This window comes from Haliotis cracherodii, unplaced genomic scaffold (assembly GCF_022045235.1).
Source record: "Haliotis cracherodii isolate W230 unplaced genomic scaffold, xgHalCrac1.p SCAF_1, whole genome shotgun sequence".
NCBI classification, from domain to species: domain Eukaryota; kingdom Metazoa; phylum Mollusca; class Gastropoda; order Lepetellida; family Haliotidae; genus Haliotis; species Haliotis cracherodii.
In genome coordinates this window covers 46114472-46137878 of record NW_027266264.1, presented here as the reverse complement: position 1 = coordinate 46137878, position 23407 = coordinate 46114472, and the positions used below count along the sequence as shown (strand labels likewise).

The 23407-nt window shown below is 37.9% G+C and overlaps 2 protein-coding genes across 3 annotated transcripts in view; one reads left to right on the top strand and one right to left on the bottom strand.

Annotated features, from left to right (window-relative positions):
• Nucleotides 1–23407, bottom strand: part of LOC139478413 (zinc finger protein basonuclin-2-like) — a 74839-nt gene that overhangs the window by 50673 nt on the left and 759 nt on the right. For both annotated transcript variants that reach the window (XM_071260873.1, XM_071260863.1), the window contains exons 2-3: nucleotides 17113–17201; nucleotides 13264–13366 (exon numbers count right to left, since the gene is read on the bottom strand). In XM_071260873.1, the coding sequence (XP_071116974.1) occupies nucleotides 13264–13366; nucleotides 17113–17127 (118 nt within the window). In that variant the 5' untranslated portion in view covers nucleotides 17128–17201. The remainder of the gene's footprint in view (nucleotides 1–13263; nucleotides 13367–17112; nucleotides 17202–23407) is intronic.
• Nucleotides 18528–23407, top strand: part of LOC139478387 (centlein-like) — a 169694-nt gene continuing 164814 nt past the window's right edge. The window contains exon 1 of the mRNA XM_071260845.1: nucleotides 18528–18559. The gene's annotated coding sequence lies outside the window, so the exon portion shown is untranslated. The remainder of the gene's footprint in view (nucleotides 18560–23407) is intronic.

The following is a 23407-nucleotide window of genomic DNA, read 5'->3' as shown; positions in this document are numbered from 1 at the left end:
CAAAGAAGCCCCATGTCTTGATGAGAAGAAACATTTATTATGTCTTTCTCAATGATCTGTTGTGACAAGTTACACTCTCGTGTGAGTTGACAAATGAACAGACCCTTCCTAAGTTTTAAGAAATGGTTCAAATAAGACGCCATCATTTTTATGCTGCTATGCCTGCACTCGGTCCTTTAGCTGTCCTCACAATCAAGAATTGTCCTCCTGGTATTTCAGTGACACAGACTCAAACAGAGGCAGTCATCATGCAGATGTGTGTTTGTGAATGTGCTCTGTCTACTGAATGTCATACACCGCATCTACAAAAATGTCACTGGAGAATCTGACCTTCAGCATGTTTACACAGGACATGCAATCAGGTACCATGGGTGCAGATATCACCCTTCACTTCCATCTCACACTAGGCACATACAAGGGACAAAGACATTCTGTGATGGTGCGTCCTCAACACAGCCCCTCACAGAAGTGACATTGTGTTATCAGAGACGACCATCACTCCTCTCCAACAGCTCCAACAGCACAATACCAGATTGTCTACAAATAGACATGATCCTTGTTCTCATCTGAAATAAAAACTGTTATAAATGTTGTCTTTATACAGCATCACAATCCACATTCCATATACAAGTTCTTCATTTGTATGTCAAATTCTAATTTCCTGAAGAGAAAGTTGGTTGCTTGTTGGGAGAGACTGTGAGACTATATCACACAATGGACTAGAATATCCGCTGACATTGTTCTTACTGCAGAGACATGTTCTTGCTGTAAACAGTACATTGTTATATTTCTTTAAAAGCTAGTGACTTCGGTGGGATGATAGTCTCCTTATTCCTGATAAAAGCTTTCAAACTCAGTCTTTCAACGGTCGCCATTAGAGGATATGTCTTGTACCTTATAACATGGACCTAAACAATGTATTTAGGTCCGTGCTGATTATAAAATCTCTATATTCAACACTCAGTGAATACAAAATGAACGATTCCAAGTGCCATATGTCACCTTGACTGGCAATGTTCTCACCAATGTCTCTTAACATCCACAATCCATTCCATGTCATGACTGTTTGCCAAACTCAGAAAACGAAGCCAAATACACAAATGCGCCACTATCCTGGACTGGAACAATTGCTTTAATGGGCTACCCAGAAAAAGTATTCTATGACAACAAAATGTTCAAATTATCATTTTCTCCGAGTTCTGGTGAACGTAGTCTGGCCTTAATGACCTCATCGTTAGGCTTTTGTAGAGAGATGTTAATTGCCTCCTACTTTGCTTGTCATCTTGTTAATTTGGGGACAATAACTAAAATATTAATTTCAGTGGGAATAAATTATTCAAGGACTTGATGCACTTAATTCCCATCTGGCAATTACATTTATTATGTTGTCTTAATTACATTGTATAGAGCCCCCTGCTGGCCCCTAGGGAGCACAGGTCTTGTGACCCTCCCATTGCCAGCACAGTGTTCCCCAACTGGCTGGGGCTGGTGCTGGAAGTCAATAGTGTCAGGAGGTATGACAATCAAGTGGTGGTACATATAAATATGTGTGTTGTTGAATGCACTAACTACCACACTCTACTGGGTGGACATTGTACAATACAACATAACCTTGTGTACAACTAACCCTTATGCATGTGCTTACAACTTGGTGGAACAACGGTTGGGCAAATACAGATCAGTGGGGCACTTGAAATCATCTTGTTCTTATTGGGAGCTTTTTGTGAAACATGGAATTCTAAAATATGTTGTATTGGCTGAACTCACACCCAAACACAGCTGCAAAGTCATACATAGCGATAGTATTGCATGGGTCTTTTCAATGAAATATGACACTTAAGATTGAAGCGAGTTTTACTTTTTTCTGATCACATTTCAATCCTTGTATTTTGTAAATGGAGAGGTTTTCAAGATTGAAAAAGGCTTAAAATTTCATTATTTTAATCAGAACTTCAGATTCTTGTGCAGAAAACATTCACTCACTCACTCACTCACTCACTCAACAGTAGACACAGTAATTGTTTCTAAGTCTGGCTACATATAACAGCGATGTCATGTCAGTGATACAGTTCTACTGTGTACTTAGACTTGCACAAGCCTCTGAGGAAAATATTATTAGTTTAAATCATAATTTCCAGATTATATAAATAATAAAAACAAGTTGTCCCTATAAGAGACTGGCTTCCTTAGACTTGCCTATTATGAAGATACATTTACTATACACCCATGGACTTATTATTCAGAACAGCCTTGGATCAAGTTTACTGTTTACTGCATGGAGACTCATGCAGCGATCATCACATGTTGGTGTTTACTGCTTGGATCTCTCTCAGATCCTGTTCCTTCATATTATTCTCACTCAATAGATTACAAAACCCTCACACCTAATTTGGAGATATAAAATATGGATGACTCCATCAAAATGATGATTTGTTTTCATTTAGTATGTCAATAGAAGTTAGTCCTTGTACATTGTACAAAAGAAGCTATTGAAGGGATGAACTTGGGTCTAGTTTGTATGCAAAGGTAATATGAAGGAGAAAAAAATCCATGTAAATCCTTAGGACTTCTGTAAGAAGTTGAATTAAGTTTGAAACTTGACAAATGATGAACTATTTTAGTCTGAAAACACATTTTTTTCACTGAATTCAGATTTTGATAATTTATCCATCCAATTATTCGTAACCGTTGATCTTGTGTGCACTGAGAGATGTAGATCCCGCAGTGTGGTGACATCCGCCTTTCAGAAGTAGCCAAGTGCCGTCAAGTAATTTGCATGTATTTGTCTTGTTGGAACACACTGTCGATAATAAGTAGGAAATATTGAGACATTTGTCACTCCCTTACGACATTTACGACAACAGAGTGTTTATAGAGACTTTGGAGTCTTCAATCATTGAAAAAAACATGTCTAATGTTGGTGAAAATTTGCGCGGAAACGAACATAATTTTAATCGCAATGTATTTGTGTGAGGCTGTGTGATTTCCGGGCTGTCATCAGAAAAGGCAGGAGAAATCAAAGACTACAATGAGTGCCGTCACAAAAATCATCGTTACTGTGGCGTTATGAGTGGCTGTCCTAATGAGGTGGGTCATTATACCAATCTCTTTTGACAGAGCACAAACACCGTTTCTCCAAGTATTTGGACAGTCTCTGTAATGTTTTGGGCCTGGTGAGTGGGCAATTGCCTGTGTGTTCCTGCGGGCTGTACCATGCTCTATGATTCATGCTAATATGGATGTTTGGCAAGTGTCAGCGCAATCAACCCCCGAAATATAACGATGGACGCAAACAGGCGGTGACAGGATGAAAACAAATGCACCGCAGAATCTGCGCCTTCATATTGATTTTCACTTGGCCATGAAGAAAAATGAGACAAAATAAAAGACTAATATACCCATCTCTTTGCCGCTTAATAGACAGCAAATTTTGTAAAGTTCTGATTTCTTAGACTCTTCACTTTGTGACCATCCAGGGCAAACATCTGAGAAATATTTCAACGTCGCCGGCAAATTAATCTTGTCTTGGCGATGTGGTCTTTTCGGCCGCTGCACACAGTACAGCAATTCAGTCGGGACCGATGTCAAAGACGGGTAAAGCCAATTATCGGGACATTCCATTGATTGTCAGTATTACATCTTCCCTGCATGAATTTGTCCACGTTTAAACCGACAGAGTTATGTTATCATCCAATTAGGAGACATTCACATTCAATGAACGGGAAAATTTTGCGTAGCGGAACTTTACCAACTTTGGTCATTATTGACAATCAGATGAATTACGAGTCTACAAGTACCTTGAGAAATAAATAAGTTTGACAGTCGGATATACTTAGGTCCAATCAGGACATTACGAAGATAAGCCTCTTGCCCTCGATCGCTACCACTTGTGTGTGGTAATCATGGCTACCTACTCACAGGACAAAATATAGTTCCCCCGGATGATTATCCAGTTACGTCATGATGACAAGTGCCTTTTACAGCAATATTAAATTGCCAATTCTATGTTCAATCATAAGAATACTTTGTAAATATTTAACCAATTGATGAAGGGCTAAAGACCAAGGCCTTTTTTCCTATATCAAATAATAGGTCATAGATGTTATTCTTTAATTTTCACTTCCTCCTGTGGATAGCAACTACTGTCATAAACTGTCACCTTGTAAACTGTCTATGTCTTCAGTTGCACACAGATGCTCTGCATTTGGGAGTGGGCAAATGTTGATGATTTGATTCAGTCGGAAGCTCTAAATCCCTTCTGGAAAAAGCCAGAGATAATTATTTGAGTCAAAATTATTTCTTTTTGTGGGATCACATGCTCCCAGTTATAATGTCAAATCTTTGTGAAATTGAAATTGTACAAGCCTGTAAATCATAACAATTAATTTTTAGCAGCAAATGATATTTTTACAGCTCTTAATAACCAAAGGAAGTAACTGTGATGAAAACTTTTCCCCTAAAGTCAGTAACTGTAATATCTTGATCTCTGCAAAGTGTTCACAGATACCTATGGTTGATAGACCAACATTTTCATACACACAGCACACCTTGCATCTCTGCAAGCTAATTTCCCATGTAATGTTGGCTTACTCTGGCTTTTAACTGCCATGAACTGGGATGTTCACTGACACTCGTGAAATTCGTGAAAAATTATCACCATAAAATTGTGCCGATATTTCACCAACTTCAATGATGATGTGCCCCTTAATTAGCATGGCATAATAAGCATGTCCAAATCAGAAGAGGCTCTCTAAGTCTAGGAGTGGACAAAGTGCAAGATGCTAAATTATTTAGGATTATTTTGTCATAATATTGTGATGCACAATTTCATTTTAAACTCTTGAAGATATCAAAAAAGATTATTTCAAGGAATGTCTCCTCACAAGTGTTTACCTTTGAGTACATACGTCCCCTGAAACTAACTGACAAGCAATACATATAGATGTAATAATGTAGTATTGTCTATACAAGTATTTTGAATCATCAATAATAATTTATCAATGATAAATCAGTAATCAATATAATTATGAAATATTATCATTAAAATATTTTGCCATTAAAAATATTTAAATGTTCTTGAATTTGTAGATTCATTGCTCAAATCAAACTGTAGAAGTAAAGTTTTTATGTTTGTCAACAATATTTGAAACTGTGAAGCCATAATTTGAGTACAAGGTAAAATGTGATACACATGATATTCTCCTTGAATGGTGTCTGCGGGCATACAGACACTATGGACGATATACAGTGGACATAACATGGTGATGATGATGTAGTTGCATTCTGATGCACAGAAAGTGGAGGGTTATGTTAGCAGCAAAATCAGATCAGCTGAAGTAGGGCAGATAATCCTATTGCTCAACTGGGAGTGATCTGCCCTTGTTCCCACAAACTTATAGCTATTCCAGAAAAGGCAGATAATATGTTAGATGTTTTCATGCATAGAACTAAGATAAGTGATTATGTAAATAATTCTAGAGGTATTTCTTTGTGTTTGGTTGACTTAATTACAATATGAATATTTAGTAAATACAACATATGAAGAAAATTATATGAAATATGTAATAATTCCATTCATATTTATAAAAGTGAACTTTATTTTCATTATATGTTTTTGATTCACTTCTCTTAATGATTTACTAGGAGAAGACCATTATCATGCGAGACAACATTTCTGAATATCATTCATTATGTAGAATCATTTACTATGCACAATAACATGGCAAAATTATTAAGAGTGAATTTGAGGGCAGCTTGGAGGTCTGTTACATAGAACAATATCAACGGGAAGCTCATAACCTCCACCTTCAGGATAAATGCAGGTTGATCATGGAGTTTTCATAGTTTGATCAAGATTGCTGTAGCAATTCTTGTTTTTCCCTCCTGCATAATTACTGCAGATGCATCATTAAAATAAGGAGAAACAGTTGTCTTGCCTTAAAGAATGAATGCTGTCAGCAATAAAAAAAAATGTCCCATATAAATTTTAATATTCTTCTTTTTCTAATAATCTCTGTCGATATATCAAGCAAATTAGGCAAAACATGACATAAAACATTTACTATTAATCATGTGGAACTAGTAAATAAAGGCAAATTTGTAAATTACAGTGTTTACTTTTTTCCTTTGATTTATGCTTTACATATAGGTATCAAAATGAAACACAGTGATCGACGCACCGGGTTATGAATTTCTACAACTAGAGAAACTGACATGTGAAATATCATCTGTCATGATGATTAACCATAATTCCATACTCTTTAATTTATTGGCAGACCTCAAACTGATATGAAAGTCTTCTGTCAGATGAGTTCACACAAGAAGTATGTTGTTTCTAATTAAGTTCCTTCTAAGTTTCATGAGAATGAAATTAGGGAGTTAATATATATTTCATGATTAGAAAAAGTGGAACTATATAAAGGTGAAGCCATGGTGTGTTCCGTGGCTGTATTTCAGTGGTAAACAAGTGTTGTTTTAACTGAGTGTATTCCCGTAATGTGACACCAGCACATGTACAAAATGTAATTGATTTCACAAATATACTTTATTTCCAAGCCGTGATGTAAGACTGCCATCGTTTACCAAGCACACGACTCCCATGCCGATCACGTAATTGATAAAACGACTGTCAACAAAGTGGCTTTTCATCCCAGATGTAATTTTAAAAACAGAATTACGCAGCTACAAGCCTGAATGTGCTAAAGTCAAAACAAAACCATTTTAGTTTTAGTTAGCCTTGGGATCTCAAAGCACTTAAAATTTACGGCCATTTTTCCCCTAGACAGGACCCTGGCTGGGTTAACAGATGACGAAAAATGGAGTTTTACTTCTGGGACATTTTTGAAAGAGAAAAAGATACTGGATTCAATTAGCATTGTTTAGAGCATCTGCAGTAGTTGTGTCACTCCAGAACCTAAATACCTCTGTGACCTTTATTTTACAATCTCTCGTCTTGCTCAACATATATAGCAACACGGGATCCCGCACTAGTGAAACGTAACTAGGGCCTTAGGGGACATGGCCTGAACCAGACACAGGCAAGCCAACTTCCTTGTAGTCAGCAGGGAAACATTTCCGTTCAGGGCTCACTCTATTCTCTACACTTTATTTCTAAGCTCTGAGATAGATCTTGTAAATTAAATGGTAAATGTATTGTTGGAATGTCATCATCTCATATTAAGATTGATATATGATGAATAATTAATTGGTCATCTAATTACAGGGATGTGAAATAAAACAACTTTTAAAACTCTACAAAAACATATGAAAAAGTGGTTTTAGTGATACAATTATGTCTCATGATGAATAACACAATTCCATTTCAACTGTGCAAAAAGACGTTTCCCTCCCTGAAACTAATGGGTAATGTGGTATATGACACAGGGTTCAATAAACAAATACAAAAGCAGATACATTAACGGGTAATGACAAATTGCATATAATACAAGCCATTTTGTTGAAGTGACTTGGCTAACATCCATAACCCAAAGAGTGGTTGGTTGTTCCACACAGGGGGACATGGGCTGACCACGGTGCTGCCAATCTGGCTCCGATTTCAACACCATATAGCATCATATGCTAAAAGCAGATTGCCTGAAACAACTTGGTATTTTTTATCACTACAGTAGACACTGACAGGAGAGTTTTTGTGTGATTGATTGACAATGACAAGAGACGGCACTGTTGATAATTACACTGTGTAATTGCTGTGACTAGAGGAACACATGAGGACAATGTGAGGTAACACTCTTCCTCTACAGGTAACAGCATTACTGAACAGGTATTGCACATGACAGTGAGACTGCAGCAGATGCCATCAGCAGATGTCAAACAGCAGATGGAGGGCTGTATCATTTATAAACACCCAGTCTGGAGGAGCTAGGACCTTGGCAGGATGTTCTGATGGGGGATAACAAGGACACACAAGCACACACCAACATCAGCAGCAGCACCAGTAGTAGCGGACAGACTCCCCCCTAAATCATTGGTGAACGCTGGCGGCAGCTCAGCCATACATGGGCATGTGACTTGTCTTGGATACTACACCAAATGCCAAGGAAACATCTGTCCGAGAGGAGAGTAGTTAGTAGTTTTGAGGAGATAGAGGACACAAGCCTGGAAGGGATAGCTGGGAGGGGGGCAGGGACAGCAGAACAGGGGGAGGGGACCCTGACAAACATCCCTGCTGGGGGAAGAGGAGACTCAGAGGGATAAAAGAATTCCATTGTCCTGCTGTTGTGGATTCCTTCACTAGCTGAACATAAACATGACATTCAGTTCCCTGTGTGGAGCTAAACCTTACCTTTAACTAATAAACAATGCTAAATGAAGGTAATATTCAACAAATGTTAACAATTGTAAAACTGTGTTTCTTGAATATTTAAAAGAAAAATAGTTTTGTGTTATTTTACAATGTGAAAGAGGAGCAAGAATTATTATTTAAGCAGACCATTTATGCTGATTTATGAACGTGACAAAGGGTTGATTGCCTTTAGATTAATTATTAACAAGTCGGCTTTGATGACATAAGAACAGAAGTGTCCCATCTGATTTTACTCCTTGAAAATTAAACTCTTTTTCTCCTTGTAAAATGGCCTAAAATGAATTGAAGAAAGAAAGTAAAATTTAACTTCTTAAGTTTGACTTCAAAAGAATGAAAAAAAGAACAATGTCCAAAATGATGAAATATTCAGAGCAAGATTTCTCAAAAAACATCTGATGTTGCCACAAATAGTGACAAATTCTGCCAAGTGTGGAGGAAAATTAGATTAGATGGTGAGATAGAGGTTTGACAGTAGGACAGGCAGTCAATGTGTGATCATGGGGAACAGCTGAGATGGTAGCTGCAGTGGGGGAGAAAAAAGGCTGGACACAGATGGACACAGAGAAGATTAGGAGCAAACTGATGAGGCAGGATGTGTGGGGAACCAGGGGGATGCTGGCACTACCTCATGGCTTAACCCTTCCCAGGCTGGATGCGGGCCATAGCAACAGTCAGCCAGGGGGGCACACCAACAAAGAACAATCATGAATAACACCTACAAGACCTATAGCCATTGGAATGATCAATCATCCTCAATAGCTTCAAGTAGTGAGGCAAATATACAAGAAAAAAATGAATTAAAAATTTATAAAGTTGTTTCCCCCTTCAAATAGCCATCAGATATGTATTTGTTTCCTAAATCAGTTCTTGGCCATGACAAAAATGAAGGTGTCAGTCAGCCCACTGCTCTATCATTGAATGCCAGAGTATGAGAGCTGCCATGTTGGACTAAGAAAACTGCTTGACCCTTTGCTAGTGAAAGTGTTACCCAAGGTGTTTTAGTTTAAAGGGGAGAAGTCAATATTGGACCTTGGTTCCAGACAGACCATTGGTGTGCGATCAATGTGGTCATTGCAGTGAGTGAGGTAATCCCAATGTCTTCCCCTACCCCACAGGGGGACCTGTAGTTGGAGTCTGCTCTGTCAGCTCTAGTTATCACTTACAGCCCTTCTCAGGGGCAACCAACCCTTGTGACATTTACACTGCTAGTACTGTGTTACATCTGTCTCGCCAGGCCCACAATCAGTAGAAATCAGGTTACACTACTACAATGTGATTCTGATTGACCAGTGCTTAAATCTATGAGAAAATCAAGGATTTCACTGCAGATTACAGGGGACGTTTGTCTCCCTGCCTCCTACCGACCTCCCTGGAGTTGAAGGGAGACAACTAGCCATCTATACATCTTGTCCCCAGACAGCAAATCTTGGCTCCTTGAAAGTAACCAAAAGTTGTCCAAAGAACTAAATGTTGGGTCGCAGTATGTCAGGCAGGAATCCTAACATTATAATTCCCAGTGAGGTATGGTTGACCATTTAGTTAGGAAAAGAACAATTCAATGTTCAATTTTCACATCATATGTATTATGAGAGGGCAGTCAGTCATGTCATCCTATTTCATACTATCACATCTTGTGTGGTAACTTTTAGAATAATACAAAATAACATATTCACATTTCACATATCCTTATCCACCATCAACTGACAATGATACATGTGTACATGTGGAAAATATCAACAGAATAACAACATTGCACATTGCTGTACTACAATTAGCCATCAAATACATAATTCAGTTCTTTCTCTTTCAATCAAAAAGACAGTTTCATAAATCCTGACACCATCTCTGCATAATTATGAATCGTTATCTATGGAACTGTTAGCTAACTATTCAAGTCAGAGAACAACTTAGCATGGGATGTCTTATAAATCCCTGCATAAAACAAAGACAGCAACATGATCCACGGCCATGCCCCATTACCCTTAAGACAAGCGCCTGGTTGATTGCATCACTGTGCATTACCTTCCTGCCATAACCCGACCCAGCTTTATCAAGTAATTCTAGGAGCCTGGGCCTCAAGCTGTCTCTTCTGTCCAGTGGCTGGTGGGAGTATGTACTTTCATCTATTACCTAAACAAAGAGGGTCGCTGCTGACCACAAAGCAATTAACACCAGGAAGTGATTAGAGTTGGGTATGGGATTCCAGTCTGGTGGCAGTTAGCAGTAGCCTTATCTCCTAACTGTATCTAACAGGACAATCAATGGGCCTCGACCACTTCTGATAACAAGAGGGAGCTTCAAAATGTCTTTGAGGGAATTACTTTGCCATATTCTTCCAATCTTGGTGCATGTCTCCTGGCCAGGAGCATCAAGGTACCAGAAAGGTGGGAAGCATGTGAAGAAGGGAAATTTGTAATAACTTGCGGGCAATGATAAGTTTGACCATCGGCTGTGTGATCATGGAACTTTCCTGTAATATATCAAAGGAATTGCTGCATTCTGTTATCATTCTCTATTGCTAAAAGTTACATATTCATAATTTTAAAAACTTTTAAATACAAAACACAAATAAAACTCATCCCATGTTCCATGACAATTTGTATCCTGATCCATCCATTTAACCATAAAAAAATAAAAACATTTTTTGTTCAAGACATTATTTCTCCTTGAGTTAATCCTGTACCTCCTTGTTTATCATATTTGCAGTAAAACGGGAATAACTTGTAGCAATGTATGAAGTACATACAACTCTCTGCCTGCAAAGCTCTACAAATATCTTAATAACTCTTAACCAAACCAATAACATTGCTAATGAAACCATTATGAATGCACCTACACAAGCAAATGAAGTTGGCCACTGGAATATGTTCCAAGTGACCTACCGATTGCAAGCACCTGCGTAATAGACTTGGTAGACGACTTTACAAAGGTGATAACATGATTAGCAGCATGGCGTACAAATTCTTAGATTGCACACCTTAATAGAGGGATTAAGTTGCATTTAAACACAGGAAATTGTCATAATTTATAAGTCATGATAGATTTCTCATGTCTGAATCATTAGTACGACATGACCACATACATGAAACTTATGATCTTATGAAACTTATACATGATCTCAACTCCACCTCACATTTATCTTATGTCATTCTTCAATTGCACTTACAACCTGAAAGGTTTTATAATCATGAAAAAGTTTACCCAAACTGCTTGTTTTCAAACTGTATCTAGAAGATACTGGCATAAAATGTCATGTTATATAACAAAGCATTCACGTTCTCAAATGTGATACTTTCAGTATATTGCATAGATAACTGTTTTCAGTGTTCTCCTTGCCATACATGTTGCTTCCAGATATGTTTGCATATCTGGATAATCACATTTGGTGCTGTCTCTCAGTCAGGCATTGATGGCACCTGACGTTTGACAAACTTGACTCAGACACATCATTTCCTGGTTCCACTACTCCTCCTAATTATTTAAACATGGCCATATGTCAAACTTAGTCTTGGCTGACAATGTTTTTAAAGTGTGAAATAGAAACCATATTTGATGGAAGAACATTTTTGCAGAAACAATTTTGGCGCATGGTAAATCTAACATTGTAGGATTTGAAACCCCCACTAAAATAAGTTTGTATTATCGAATAAACTGAATTCTCTGATGACATTAAGTATTAATTCGACCTGGAATGGTCTATGTCATAGCAGGAAGCTAATGTGTGCCTCTTTGATCTCAAGAATTTTAAACATTGATTGATATGGTATTTATCAAATTATTGTCATATTTGAGATGAATATTATATTTCATGTTAAGTTTAACAACATGACAAATTTCTTTCATTAAGTCTAAGTGAAATATAATGTGTTAAAAACTATTGGCTTCAAAGATACTGTTGTGTTATAGTTTTTGTGACAAACCGAAACAGTATATTTTTTCTCAAGGGATTTTGAGAAAAAACCTGGGATAAATATCAGGAATTTAGACTAAGTTGAAATGGTGAAATTCTAAAGTTTGGCATCAAGATTTCCTTTTTAGCTGACAATTCCCATTAATCTACATCAATCAATCAATCAATCGATCAATCAATCAATCTTTATGTACTCTATATATTCAGTGTTTACTTCTTTACTGATTTTATTTCAATATTGAGAAATACTGGTTAATTATAAAGGAAGTATTAACAAATAAAAATAGGTAAAGGATTCAACTGAGACAGTTTTCTGTTTGATTTTTTGCTATGAGTCTCTGAAGCATGTGACTCTTAGCCCCACCACCTGTATTGCCACAGAATCTGAGTCAATGGAACACATAATCCATGTAAATCCATGTGAAATGTTTTCCAATATACACAACCAGTTTTTGTCAATGAGAAATGTTAAAGGGTGCTGTGACAAGAATGCAGGTTACAGCCTGGCTGTCAGTTCACAGATCAGAAAAGTACAAAAGTAATACCATGCTATAGACAGGAGTGTATGCCATTACCCAGCTGACATGTGCCTAGTTTTTCACACTAGTAATTGGGATCAGTTCTCATCAAAATAATCGTTTTCATAAACTGTTAAACAAACTCTCAGAAGATTAATGTTTTAAAGGATCAAGTTTTTTTGCAACAGTGGGACTTTGATATATTCCAGACTGTGATTCAATGTACAATGATAACAACACAACACAAGTTGAGCAGAGCACCAACAGACAACCCCTAACCTACACAGATGATAAACCAACAGTCATCTTCATCTAGATCTACACACTGCTAGCTGTCACACACACAACATACAATGCTTGTTAACAGGTAGAAGAAAATCAAGCTTTCAGTTCTTCCATACTGTCACACAACATGATGTAAAAGTAAAAGACAAAAACATGTTATCTAGCAAAGACAGGTGAGACAGCTAGATGAATTATCTATGCACTTAGTACAGGTGTGAGACACTTACCGTGGGAGACCCAACCATGCTTGCATGTTTCACAGTGGCGGAGACAGGACTTTCCAGGGGAGAAGCATTCACACAAACAGTTGGGGTGCGTACAGCGGATGGCCTGGAAAAAGAAGGCTGTTTTCATAGAAAACTCCGATTTCATAGCAGCAAATTGTCGTATAACATTGTGAAGGTTTGGAAGTCGAGGAGGTCTGTCAAACATCCGTATGTCCATGCCACGATGGAAACTGCCACGACCATGAATATTCATTGCTTTGTTCTCCCTGGGGGTAACTCTGAGCACTAGTAGTAAAGCAGGTTGATATGCAATTGTCTAATTCCCAAAACATGCATGTTTGCTAGTTTGAAAAGTTATTTCATTTTCAGGAATACAGCTAGGGTGTGGAAATACACAAACTGTCCTTATTTGAGAGGATGGCACTTTAAGCCAGAGGAAAAACTTTGGTCTGACAACTCTTCATTGCTTCTCAGAGTGTTCCAGCCTCTCTCTTAAACAGAAACAATTCCAAAAATCCCTGTTACTAAATGACAGATGCCCTGCGTAATAAGCGAGAGGCATGGAGTATAGGTAATGGACCAATGTGCGAGCCATAAATGAGGAGCGAACTTGTCGAGCATGTTAGACACATAATTTCATTTCATCTCATTATTGATGTGGACGGTTTTTTCTTACTCTCTCGATCGCCCTCCCTCTCTCGGCACGGATTCTTCATTCGAGACTGTTATTCTAGCTCGGGCCTAACGAGGCAGATTTTTATTGTCATGGTCTTAATAACAGTGATCTGGAGCTTCCTGGTAGTGCAGGAGGCGGGCGGCCACTGGTAGGGTCCGAGGAGGGAAGGGGCAGGGCTCAGAGGAAATTAACAAAAACTGCACATAGATTATGTTCCCTCACAAAGATAACATTACTCAACACTCCGCTGCTGGTCAATGATTATGAAAATTTGATGAGAGATGATGGACAGGCGAGAAAAGTTGAAGGAAGGAGTTATTATCTTGTGAGGCTAACAGATATTTAGTGGTTGCTGATATGTTGGTATTAACACAGTACCACACAGTACAGCCGATACTGTGCTAGGAAGGACCTGAGAGAAGGGGAACCTGCTACAGTTTGTTATACCACAATCTCTCATCTAGAAATTCAAATGTCTTTAGAATTGTATAGAACTCTGTAACATATATGTATCCACCTTTAGGCATATTTAAAACACTTTTCTTGTGTGCAAAATTATTCTTTCAATTTTGTTCCTTTCATCATCTGAATTGGCTACTTTCTACATGTTTTTATAAGGATAGTTATAATCCTGCAGGTAGCTTGAAATCTATGAAATTCCAAAACATCAAAGTTGAAATATATTTTAGGTTTCTTGTTAATGAGTGTGGATCGCAAATACAATTGCAAAACATCTCTACTGTAGATGAACAATCAGCTCTGGATATAGAAATCTACTCTTGTTGACAAACCTGTTGATCAAATGCAGGACAGCTTAGGCAGAAGCCGCCATTACATGCGTGATATAAGGCATTCCAGGCTTTACCTAGTCTTTTTGAAACCATTGTACTTTCATTTGGAACAAAAACATTATCAGATTCTTTGAATAGTTTTATTTCATGAAAAGTAAACATGTATCCCAACTTCATAAAAACTACAGAAATAATAACAATAATAACAACAATAATAATAATAGTAAAATGTTCAGCATGTAACAAAACTATACTTGTCAGAATAAACTCAAACTTTAAATATAAGCTTTCTCTTAAGCTTTCACTAGCTATTTAATTTCCTCTGAAAACACATTGAAAGATCTACCCCTCTGACATCTCATGTTAATGTTGTTAACATGATGAAAAAACCCTTCTGCAGATGATATTTCAATATTATTTTGTCAGGTTATTATTAGCTTTTCCTATGGGAAGAAAAACGTCCAACTACAACATCAAATATTGCCATGTATTCATTACACCATACAATCCACCTCCATTTATATTTGCACACAGATTATCTATAATTTCCCCGTTAAAAGCCCCTGGTCTGTGGAGTGAAATGCTACTGATATATTGAACAGATTTCTATAGAGCCCCCTTGATTGGTTATGATGTGGAGAGGGTTGAGTCTACCTGTAAATCAAATGCTTTGAGTATTTTGATTTATCCCCTTTTCTCTGCTGCTGTGAATGTATGGGGTGAGGAAGCTTCAATAAGTGGCCATCCTAGCACTGTTCACTCCCAGGTAGAAATCTCCAGCATGGGCTTGCACAGGGAGCACTGAACCAGCCAATAACTCGACCTTTGCTGATTTCTTGACCCGGTGGCTCCAAGAAACATACAGACATGGCCAGGCATGCTACTCCCAATGCTCCCTCGTTTGGTGCAGTAATTGAACAATTCTTTATTCTTTGTCAATACTTTTGTCGTGTGGTCGTGAGAGACATTGGGAGAAGGACAGATGCTGAGTTATAGGACATAAATACAATTGCTTTGACACAGGCTGGAGACACCTGGAATTTTTCATGTCATGACTGACAAATCAAAGTCTGGGGAGTTGGGAAGACAGATGACTCTGCCATCGAAAATGTTGTTGCTGGAATCAAAGTTTGGTTTTATCAGATTAAAGCAGGAATTTGTCACTGACGTGACCATTGACTGAAGCTAAACGAGGATACTCTCTGATTCTGGGTGTCATTTGCACACAGCAGACGCGCTCGATTCCATCTTCTTAATTGGGACTGGTGGGCCTGGATTTGGAGGAATGCCACACCACAGGGAGGAAAGAAGAACAGAGCTATTATTTGGCCAACCAGCGCTCTGTCAAGTTGTTGATGCTGAACTGCCATTTCTTGCAGATGATCATAAATGTCCTTTTGTGGCCGAGCAGATTATAGTTTTGGCATAATAAGAGGTATTCAGTAAAGAAGATATACAGACCAACTTGAAGTGGTGGTTGACGGCTGGTGGGTTCCCACAGGCCCAGAGACCTCAATCGGGGTAATGAGTCCCCTTGATCAATATTGATCAATACCACAAAAATGTCTACCCTACGAGGACAGACAATACATCTCTATGACAAATCCAGCCAAGTTCTGCTGGACAATAAGCAGTAGTGGCATCGCTCAGTTAGTGATTATGGTGATTGAATGTCATTAACTGACTCTTTGACATGGGGCCTGGATTGCAGGGGACCAAGGGCAGCTACTGGGGACAAACGTGCCTGATGAATGCATGGGACGCACTTGGACCATCTCAATCATTTTAGCTGTGTGAAACTCATTTTCCTGCCATAGCAAGATATATTGACATTGGGCTCAAATAACTTGAGAGCTGGTTGGGAGAGTGTCATGAAACTTCATCTCTAAACCCCATTTCTCCAGCTCCCCATCTCTGGCATCTGTGGGCTATAAATAGCCCCTTCCTCTCTCATCCTATCTCTGCACTGTCTACACTGTCATCTGACAAACTTCCCTTCCCCATCTCGCCAAGTTTTCTCAACAAATATTACAGTCGCAGAAGATCTAGTGAAACTGACTAGACAATTCCACTGCCCATTTCATGAAGTATGGATGCTGTCTGTACCAACCCTTGTTTACCTCGATGTAGAATGACACAAGACTGATGATGACCTCTGAAGACGAGCCAAGGATGCGTAGTGCTGTATATATCACATCTACAGATGCCTGCGATTCCTACCACTGAACCGTGAGCCAAACATGGGACTCATTCACACAAATAATCATTGATTTATCACTTCCCCTAATAACTCCTCACCTCCACTCTTCCTCTCAGTCCACACACACCTTTACAGCAAAGTTTAAACACTCAAAAAGTTGAATAAAAGTGAAAAAAACCTACCTCAAGCGGTTTCATGACTGGCCTGACATGGGCATGCTGACTGGCAAGTAGTAGGCTTCCCTTCCCCGTCACAGAGCTGTAGGGGACGCCTGGTGAAACACACACCAAACACAAGCCAAATTTAGACAGTGAGCACTGGGGTCCACACAGGCAGGAGGGAGGGGTGATTGGTAAATGAACAAGTTTTATCATGTGTGGCAGAAGTGTGGTCTGTGTGCTGCCTATCTGTCCCTGGGTTGTCTTGTCTCTACCAGATGCCAGGATGGACAGACCAGGCAAGGCAGTAGGGAGGAGGAACCAAGGAACGAGAGATGACAGCCATATTGCTTTGATCTTGTCTCAGGGAAACAGGATGGGCAACTATGGAGGGGGTGTTCCAAAACTTTGTCAAACTTTCAGAGGGTGTTACAGAAAATGTGCATATAATATTTCTTTGAGATACATTTTGGTAAATGCGTAGAACTTGACATGTGGCACCTCCAGGGACAGAATGTGAATAACAGCCAATGATTTTGGAAAATGATGACATGCCAAACAAATAACAAAACTTTGATGGAGGTGAATGTATGGTTCACCTTTATGAGAGGCAATTTGCACAATTGTTAAAACACATAAATACTATAGGCTGATTATTGACAAGAGAGGACACAATGGACAGGTCACATGACCTAACATGCATGGATGGAGGTTAAGTGCATTGTCACTCATGAATTTCTGAACATAATATTTTCAATATTTCACACCATCAGTTCTGAAAAATCTATAATTTCGACAAATAATAAACTATAAAAGTTGACAATATTATTTGACAATTTAATATATATAATTCAAAATTCAAAAATGATCAGTATTTAACACTCTGACAAAATAAACTCTCAATTTGAATTGTATTTAAACTTAACCTAGTGTAACAGTTCACAGTGACTACTGGTACATCCTTTGCTTCCCACCGGATTCATGTCCCTGTAATCAAGCAGTACTGATAGGAAAATAGCTATCATGAAATTCTTACTTACAAGCCATCAGAGCTAGTACCATAGGATAGATGACTTTGTCATACACATAAGCCAGGTCATAAGCCAGACAGATGGCCACAGTAACCAAACTGTTCCTTTGTAGCCCCACATGATGACTTCAACAGATCCGTATCCGTTGCTGCTAAACTACCCCCAAGCATCTAGCCCATCCTTACATCACCTACAAATGTCTTTATGGGCCTCAACATATACTCCTTCTAAACATACAGTTGTCACCAGTTCTAAGTTTCAGCTTTAAGGAATATTTCTTGGTAAAATTCTTAGTAAATTCAGGACATAAACAACTCTTTACAAATCTCATCCCACATTTTTCTTTTTACCTAAAAGAAACATAAAGCATAACCAGCATGTTTTCAAGTTTTAATCCACTGTTTTCAGGTCTCCATTATGAGAAGTTAACTTTTTCTAAGGTAAGTATTTCTAAAATATTTATTCCACAATCTGTCCAAATGAAACAAGAAGCGAGTTAGTATGCACTGTATTGCTCCAGAGACAGTTGCTAACAACTGTCCTAATTCACACTTTAATATTGAGTCATACAGGGAAATCATTCACTGTGTTAACAGTTTCTCATAAAAGTATCATTAATAGTATTAAACTTTTAAAACAATTTATTCACATGTAGATATAAAGTTTACCTAAATGAAAATACACAAATTCTGAAAATGAGTTATGAAACAGAAAACATGAAAATTCAATTTCAGTTGAGATAAGTTAATGTGTTATTTTATTTGTTAATTGATAAAAATGTGTAGCTTTACATATTTTCATCAATTTCTAACATACAGCAACATTCTGCTGATGACATCAGTGCTGTGAGTGTCATCATACCCATTTTCAGAATGTTGCGACACAAATCCCATCATGCTTTGCCGCAAGAAATACAGAAAATGGGAAAATCTCCATTTTGTATGATATAGAACAACGTATCTTTGAGGATTTGACTTATAGTCAACAACCGCTTCTGGAGTCCAATAGATTGACTTACAATGTCATGTGAAGGACTCTCAATTCACGACGGTTGCACAGTAAACAAAACCATATGAGCAGACATCATCAATTCAATGCAGAAACTGTATTTGATAGATATTATGTATATTTTATCTTTTGCACTACTGAAGTCAATCAGAGTTTTAGAAGATACAGAAACAGGAACAGAAAGGATGTCTTTAGTCAGAATATGATATGCATTTCTCAAAGTATTAACATTACAATAAAGAATGTATAGTTGTACATAACTACTGAATGTTTCAACTAACAGCATGCAAATGTAGTTGGTGAAGTTGGATCAACAGTATTTAAGTTATATCAAGACAAGTCAGCTTGAAGTAGGAGGAAAGCCCAAAGTGATGCAGGTCCTAGACATTTACATTTTGGTGAAACTCCTAAGCAAACTGTGAATCATAACAAGGAAGAATCTGGGATTTAAACCACATTCAGCAGCTGTGACACTACTCTGCCCAGTGTGCCACTGGTAGTCTGGTACACTGGTACCACTGACAGATCCTACCCGAACATCTACAGAAACTCATAAGAATGTTGGAGAAATAAAACACAAGGACACAAGATTGGATTACACAAACATATCTGTCAATCTCTGCCTTGACAGTCTTCCCAATACTGTTTTGATCAACAGTTTATCTCAAGTGAAACTGAATTTTCCTGTTTTCTGTTCAATAACATGTTTTTAGAATTTGTGTGTTTAGAACAGTATGACAACTTTGACAAATGTAGGAGTGTTACAATCAATAGAATATCATCAACTTGTATGCCAGCTACTCAGAGACTGCCAACCCAACTGGTGCCCACTGCAGCAAGTGGGAGTTGGCCTGCACAGGAAACCAAACTTTCCTCATATCAAACTTACAGGTCACATTTAGCACAATCTTAAAGGAGTGAGTGAGTGAATCTGGTTAATGCTGCTTTGTACAGATTACATCTTCAAGTCTCTGTAACCAGTATGTACAGATTACACATGTCAGTCTCTGTAACCAGTATGTACAGATTACATCTTCAAGTCTCTGTAACCAGTATGTACAGATTACACATGTCAGTCTCTGTAACCAGTATGTACAGATTACACATGTCAGTCTCTGTAACCTGTATGTACAGATTACTTCTTCAAGTCTCTGTAACCAGTATGTACAGATTACACATGTCAGTCTCTGTAACCAGTATGTACAGATTACACATGTCAGTCTCTGTAACCTGTATGTACAGATTACATCTCCAAGTGTCTGTAACCTGTATGTACAGATTACATCTTCAAGTGTCTATAACCAGTATGTACAGATTACATCTTCAAGTCTCTCTAACCTATATGTACAGATTACACCTGTATGTACAGACTACATCTTCAAGTCTCTGTTACCAGAATGTACAGATTACACATGTCAGTCTCTGTAACCTGTATGTACAGATTACACATGTCAGTCTCTGTAACCAGTATATACAGATTACACATGTCAGTCTCTGTAACCAGTATATACAGATTACACATGTCAGTCTCTGTAACCTGTATGTACAGATTACACATGTCAGTCTCTGTAACCTATATGTACAGATTACATCTTCAAGTGTCTGTAACCTGTATGTACAGACTACATCTTCAAGTCTCCGTAACCAGTATGTACAGATTACATCTTCAAGTCTCTGTAACCAGTATGTACAGATTACACATGTCAGTCTCTGTAACCAGTATGTACAGATTACACATGTCAGTCTCTGTAACCTGTATGTACAGATTACATCTCCAAGTGTCTGTAACCTGTATGTACAGATTACATCTTCAAGTGTCTATAACCAGTATGTACAGATTACATCTTCAAGTCTCTCTAACCTATATGTACAGATTACACCTGTATGTACAGACTACATCTTCAAGTCTCTGTTACCAGAATGTACAGATTACACATGTCAGTCTCTGTAACCTGTATGTACAGACTACACATGTCAGTCTCTGTAACCAGTATATACAGATTACACATGTCAGTCTCTGTAACCAGTATATACAGATTACACATGTCAGTCTCTGTAACCTGTATGTACAGATTACACATGTCAGTCACTGTAACCTGTATGTACAGATTACACATGTCAGTCTCTGTAACCTGTATGTACAGATTACACATGTCAGTCTCTGTAACCAGTATATACAGATTACACATGTCAGTCTCTGTAACCTATATGTACAGATTACACATGTCAGTCTCTGTAGCCAGTATATACAGATTACACATGTCAGTCTCTGTAACCAGTATGTACAGATTACACATGTCAGTCTCTGTAACCTGTATGTACAGATTACACATGTCAGTCTCTGTAACCAGTATGTACAGATTATACATGTCAGTCTCTGTAACCAGTATGTACAGATTACACATGTCAGTCTCTGTAACCTATATGTACAGATTACATCTTCAAGTGTCTGTAACCAGTATGTACAGATTACACATGTCAGTCTCTGTAACCTGTATGTACAGATTACACATGTCAGTCTCTGTAACCTGTATGTACAGATTACACATGTCAGTCACTGTAACCTGTATGTACAGATTACACATGTCAGTCTCTGTAACCTGTATGTACAGATTACACATGTCAGTCTCTGTAACCAGTATATACAGATTACACATGTCAGTCTCTGTAACCTATATGTACAGATTACACATGTCAGTCTCTGTAGCCAGTATATACAGATTACACATGTCAGTCTCTGTAACCAGTATGTACAGATTACACATGTCAGTCTCTGTAACCTGTATGTACAGATTACACATGTCAGTCTCTGTAACCAGTATGTACAGATTATACATGTCAGTCTCTGTAACCAGTATGTACAGATTACACATGTCAGTCTCTGTAACCTATATGTACAGATTACATCTTCAAGTGTCTGTAACCAGTATGTACAGATTACACATGTCAGTCTCTGTAACCTGTATGTACAGATTACACATGTCAGTCTCTGTAACCTGTATGTACAGATTACACATGTCAGTCTCTGTAACCTATATGTACAGATTACATCTTCAAGTCTCTGTAACCTGTATGTACAGACTACATCTTCAAGTCTCCGTAACCAGTATGTACAGATTACATCTTCAAGTGTCTGTAACCTGTATGTACAGATTACACATGTCAGTCTCTGTAACCTGTATGTACAGACTACATCTTCAAGTGTCTGTAACCAATATGTACAGATTACACCAATATGTACAGATTACATCTTCAAGTGTATGTAACCTGTATGTACAGATTACACATGTCAGTCTCTGTAACCTATATGTACAGATTACATCTTCAAGTGTCTGTAACCTGTATGTACAGACTACATCTTCAAGTCTCCGTAACCAGTATGTACAGATTACATCTTCAAGTCTCCGTAATCAGTATGTACAGATTACACATGTCAGTCTCTGTACCCTGTATGTAAAGATTACACATGTCAGTCTCTGTAACCTATATGTACAGACTACATCTTCAAATGTCTGTAACCTATATATGTGCAGATTACATCTTCAGGTCTCTGTAACCTTACAGATTACACATTCCAGTCTCTGTAACCTACATATATCTTTAAAAATATCCAATCTAGAGTCACGAGGAATTCTATATTCACAATTTTGACTTATCAGCTCTGACAGGATGTCCTAGTGCTGGCAGTTCTGTGTTCTCATTGCTAACCCACCTACTTCCACTCACAGCATTCAACCAAATACACCAGCCAAATTGGAATAACCATGACATTAGGTAAGATTATTAAGACTTAGTCTTTGTTTCACTGAATAATTAAAGTGCATTGGACAAAATCAATAAATAATTATCACTTATTGTTACCATATCAACCTTATGAAGATCTGTCAAGTTGTTGAACACAATCAATGGGCCTCATTGGCTGGTGACTAGATACATATTATCGGATTATCGACAAATTGTCATAAACTATTATATGTTGTCATAATCTCAAACATATTTGAATTGCATATGAACATCTTTTGAAAAGCAAAATCCATTTTAACATTAAGACATAATGCATTATGTATATCATGTAATGAGCTCTGTCATAGGGTGTCACTTGTGTTGGTGGGTGTCGGTAGGACTGATTGCCCTTCAAACAAGAGGATGTCTATACATTAACATTGATGACAATAACATATCAAAGTTGTCAAGATAAGAGCCTAAAGAACTGAACAAATTCTTTTGACATTGATTCACTTGTAAATAAAACATTTCTTTGACAACCAAGTCTTTTTTAT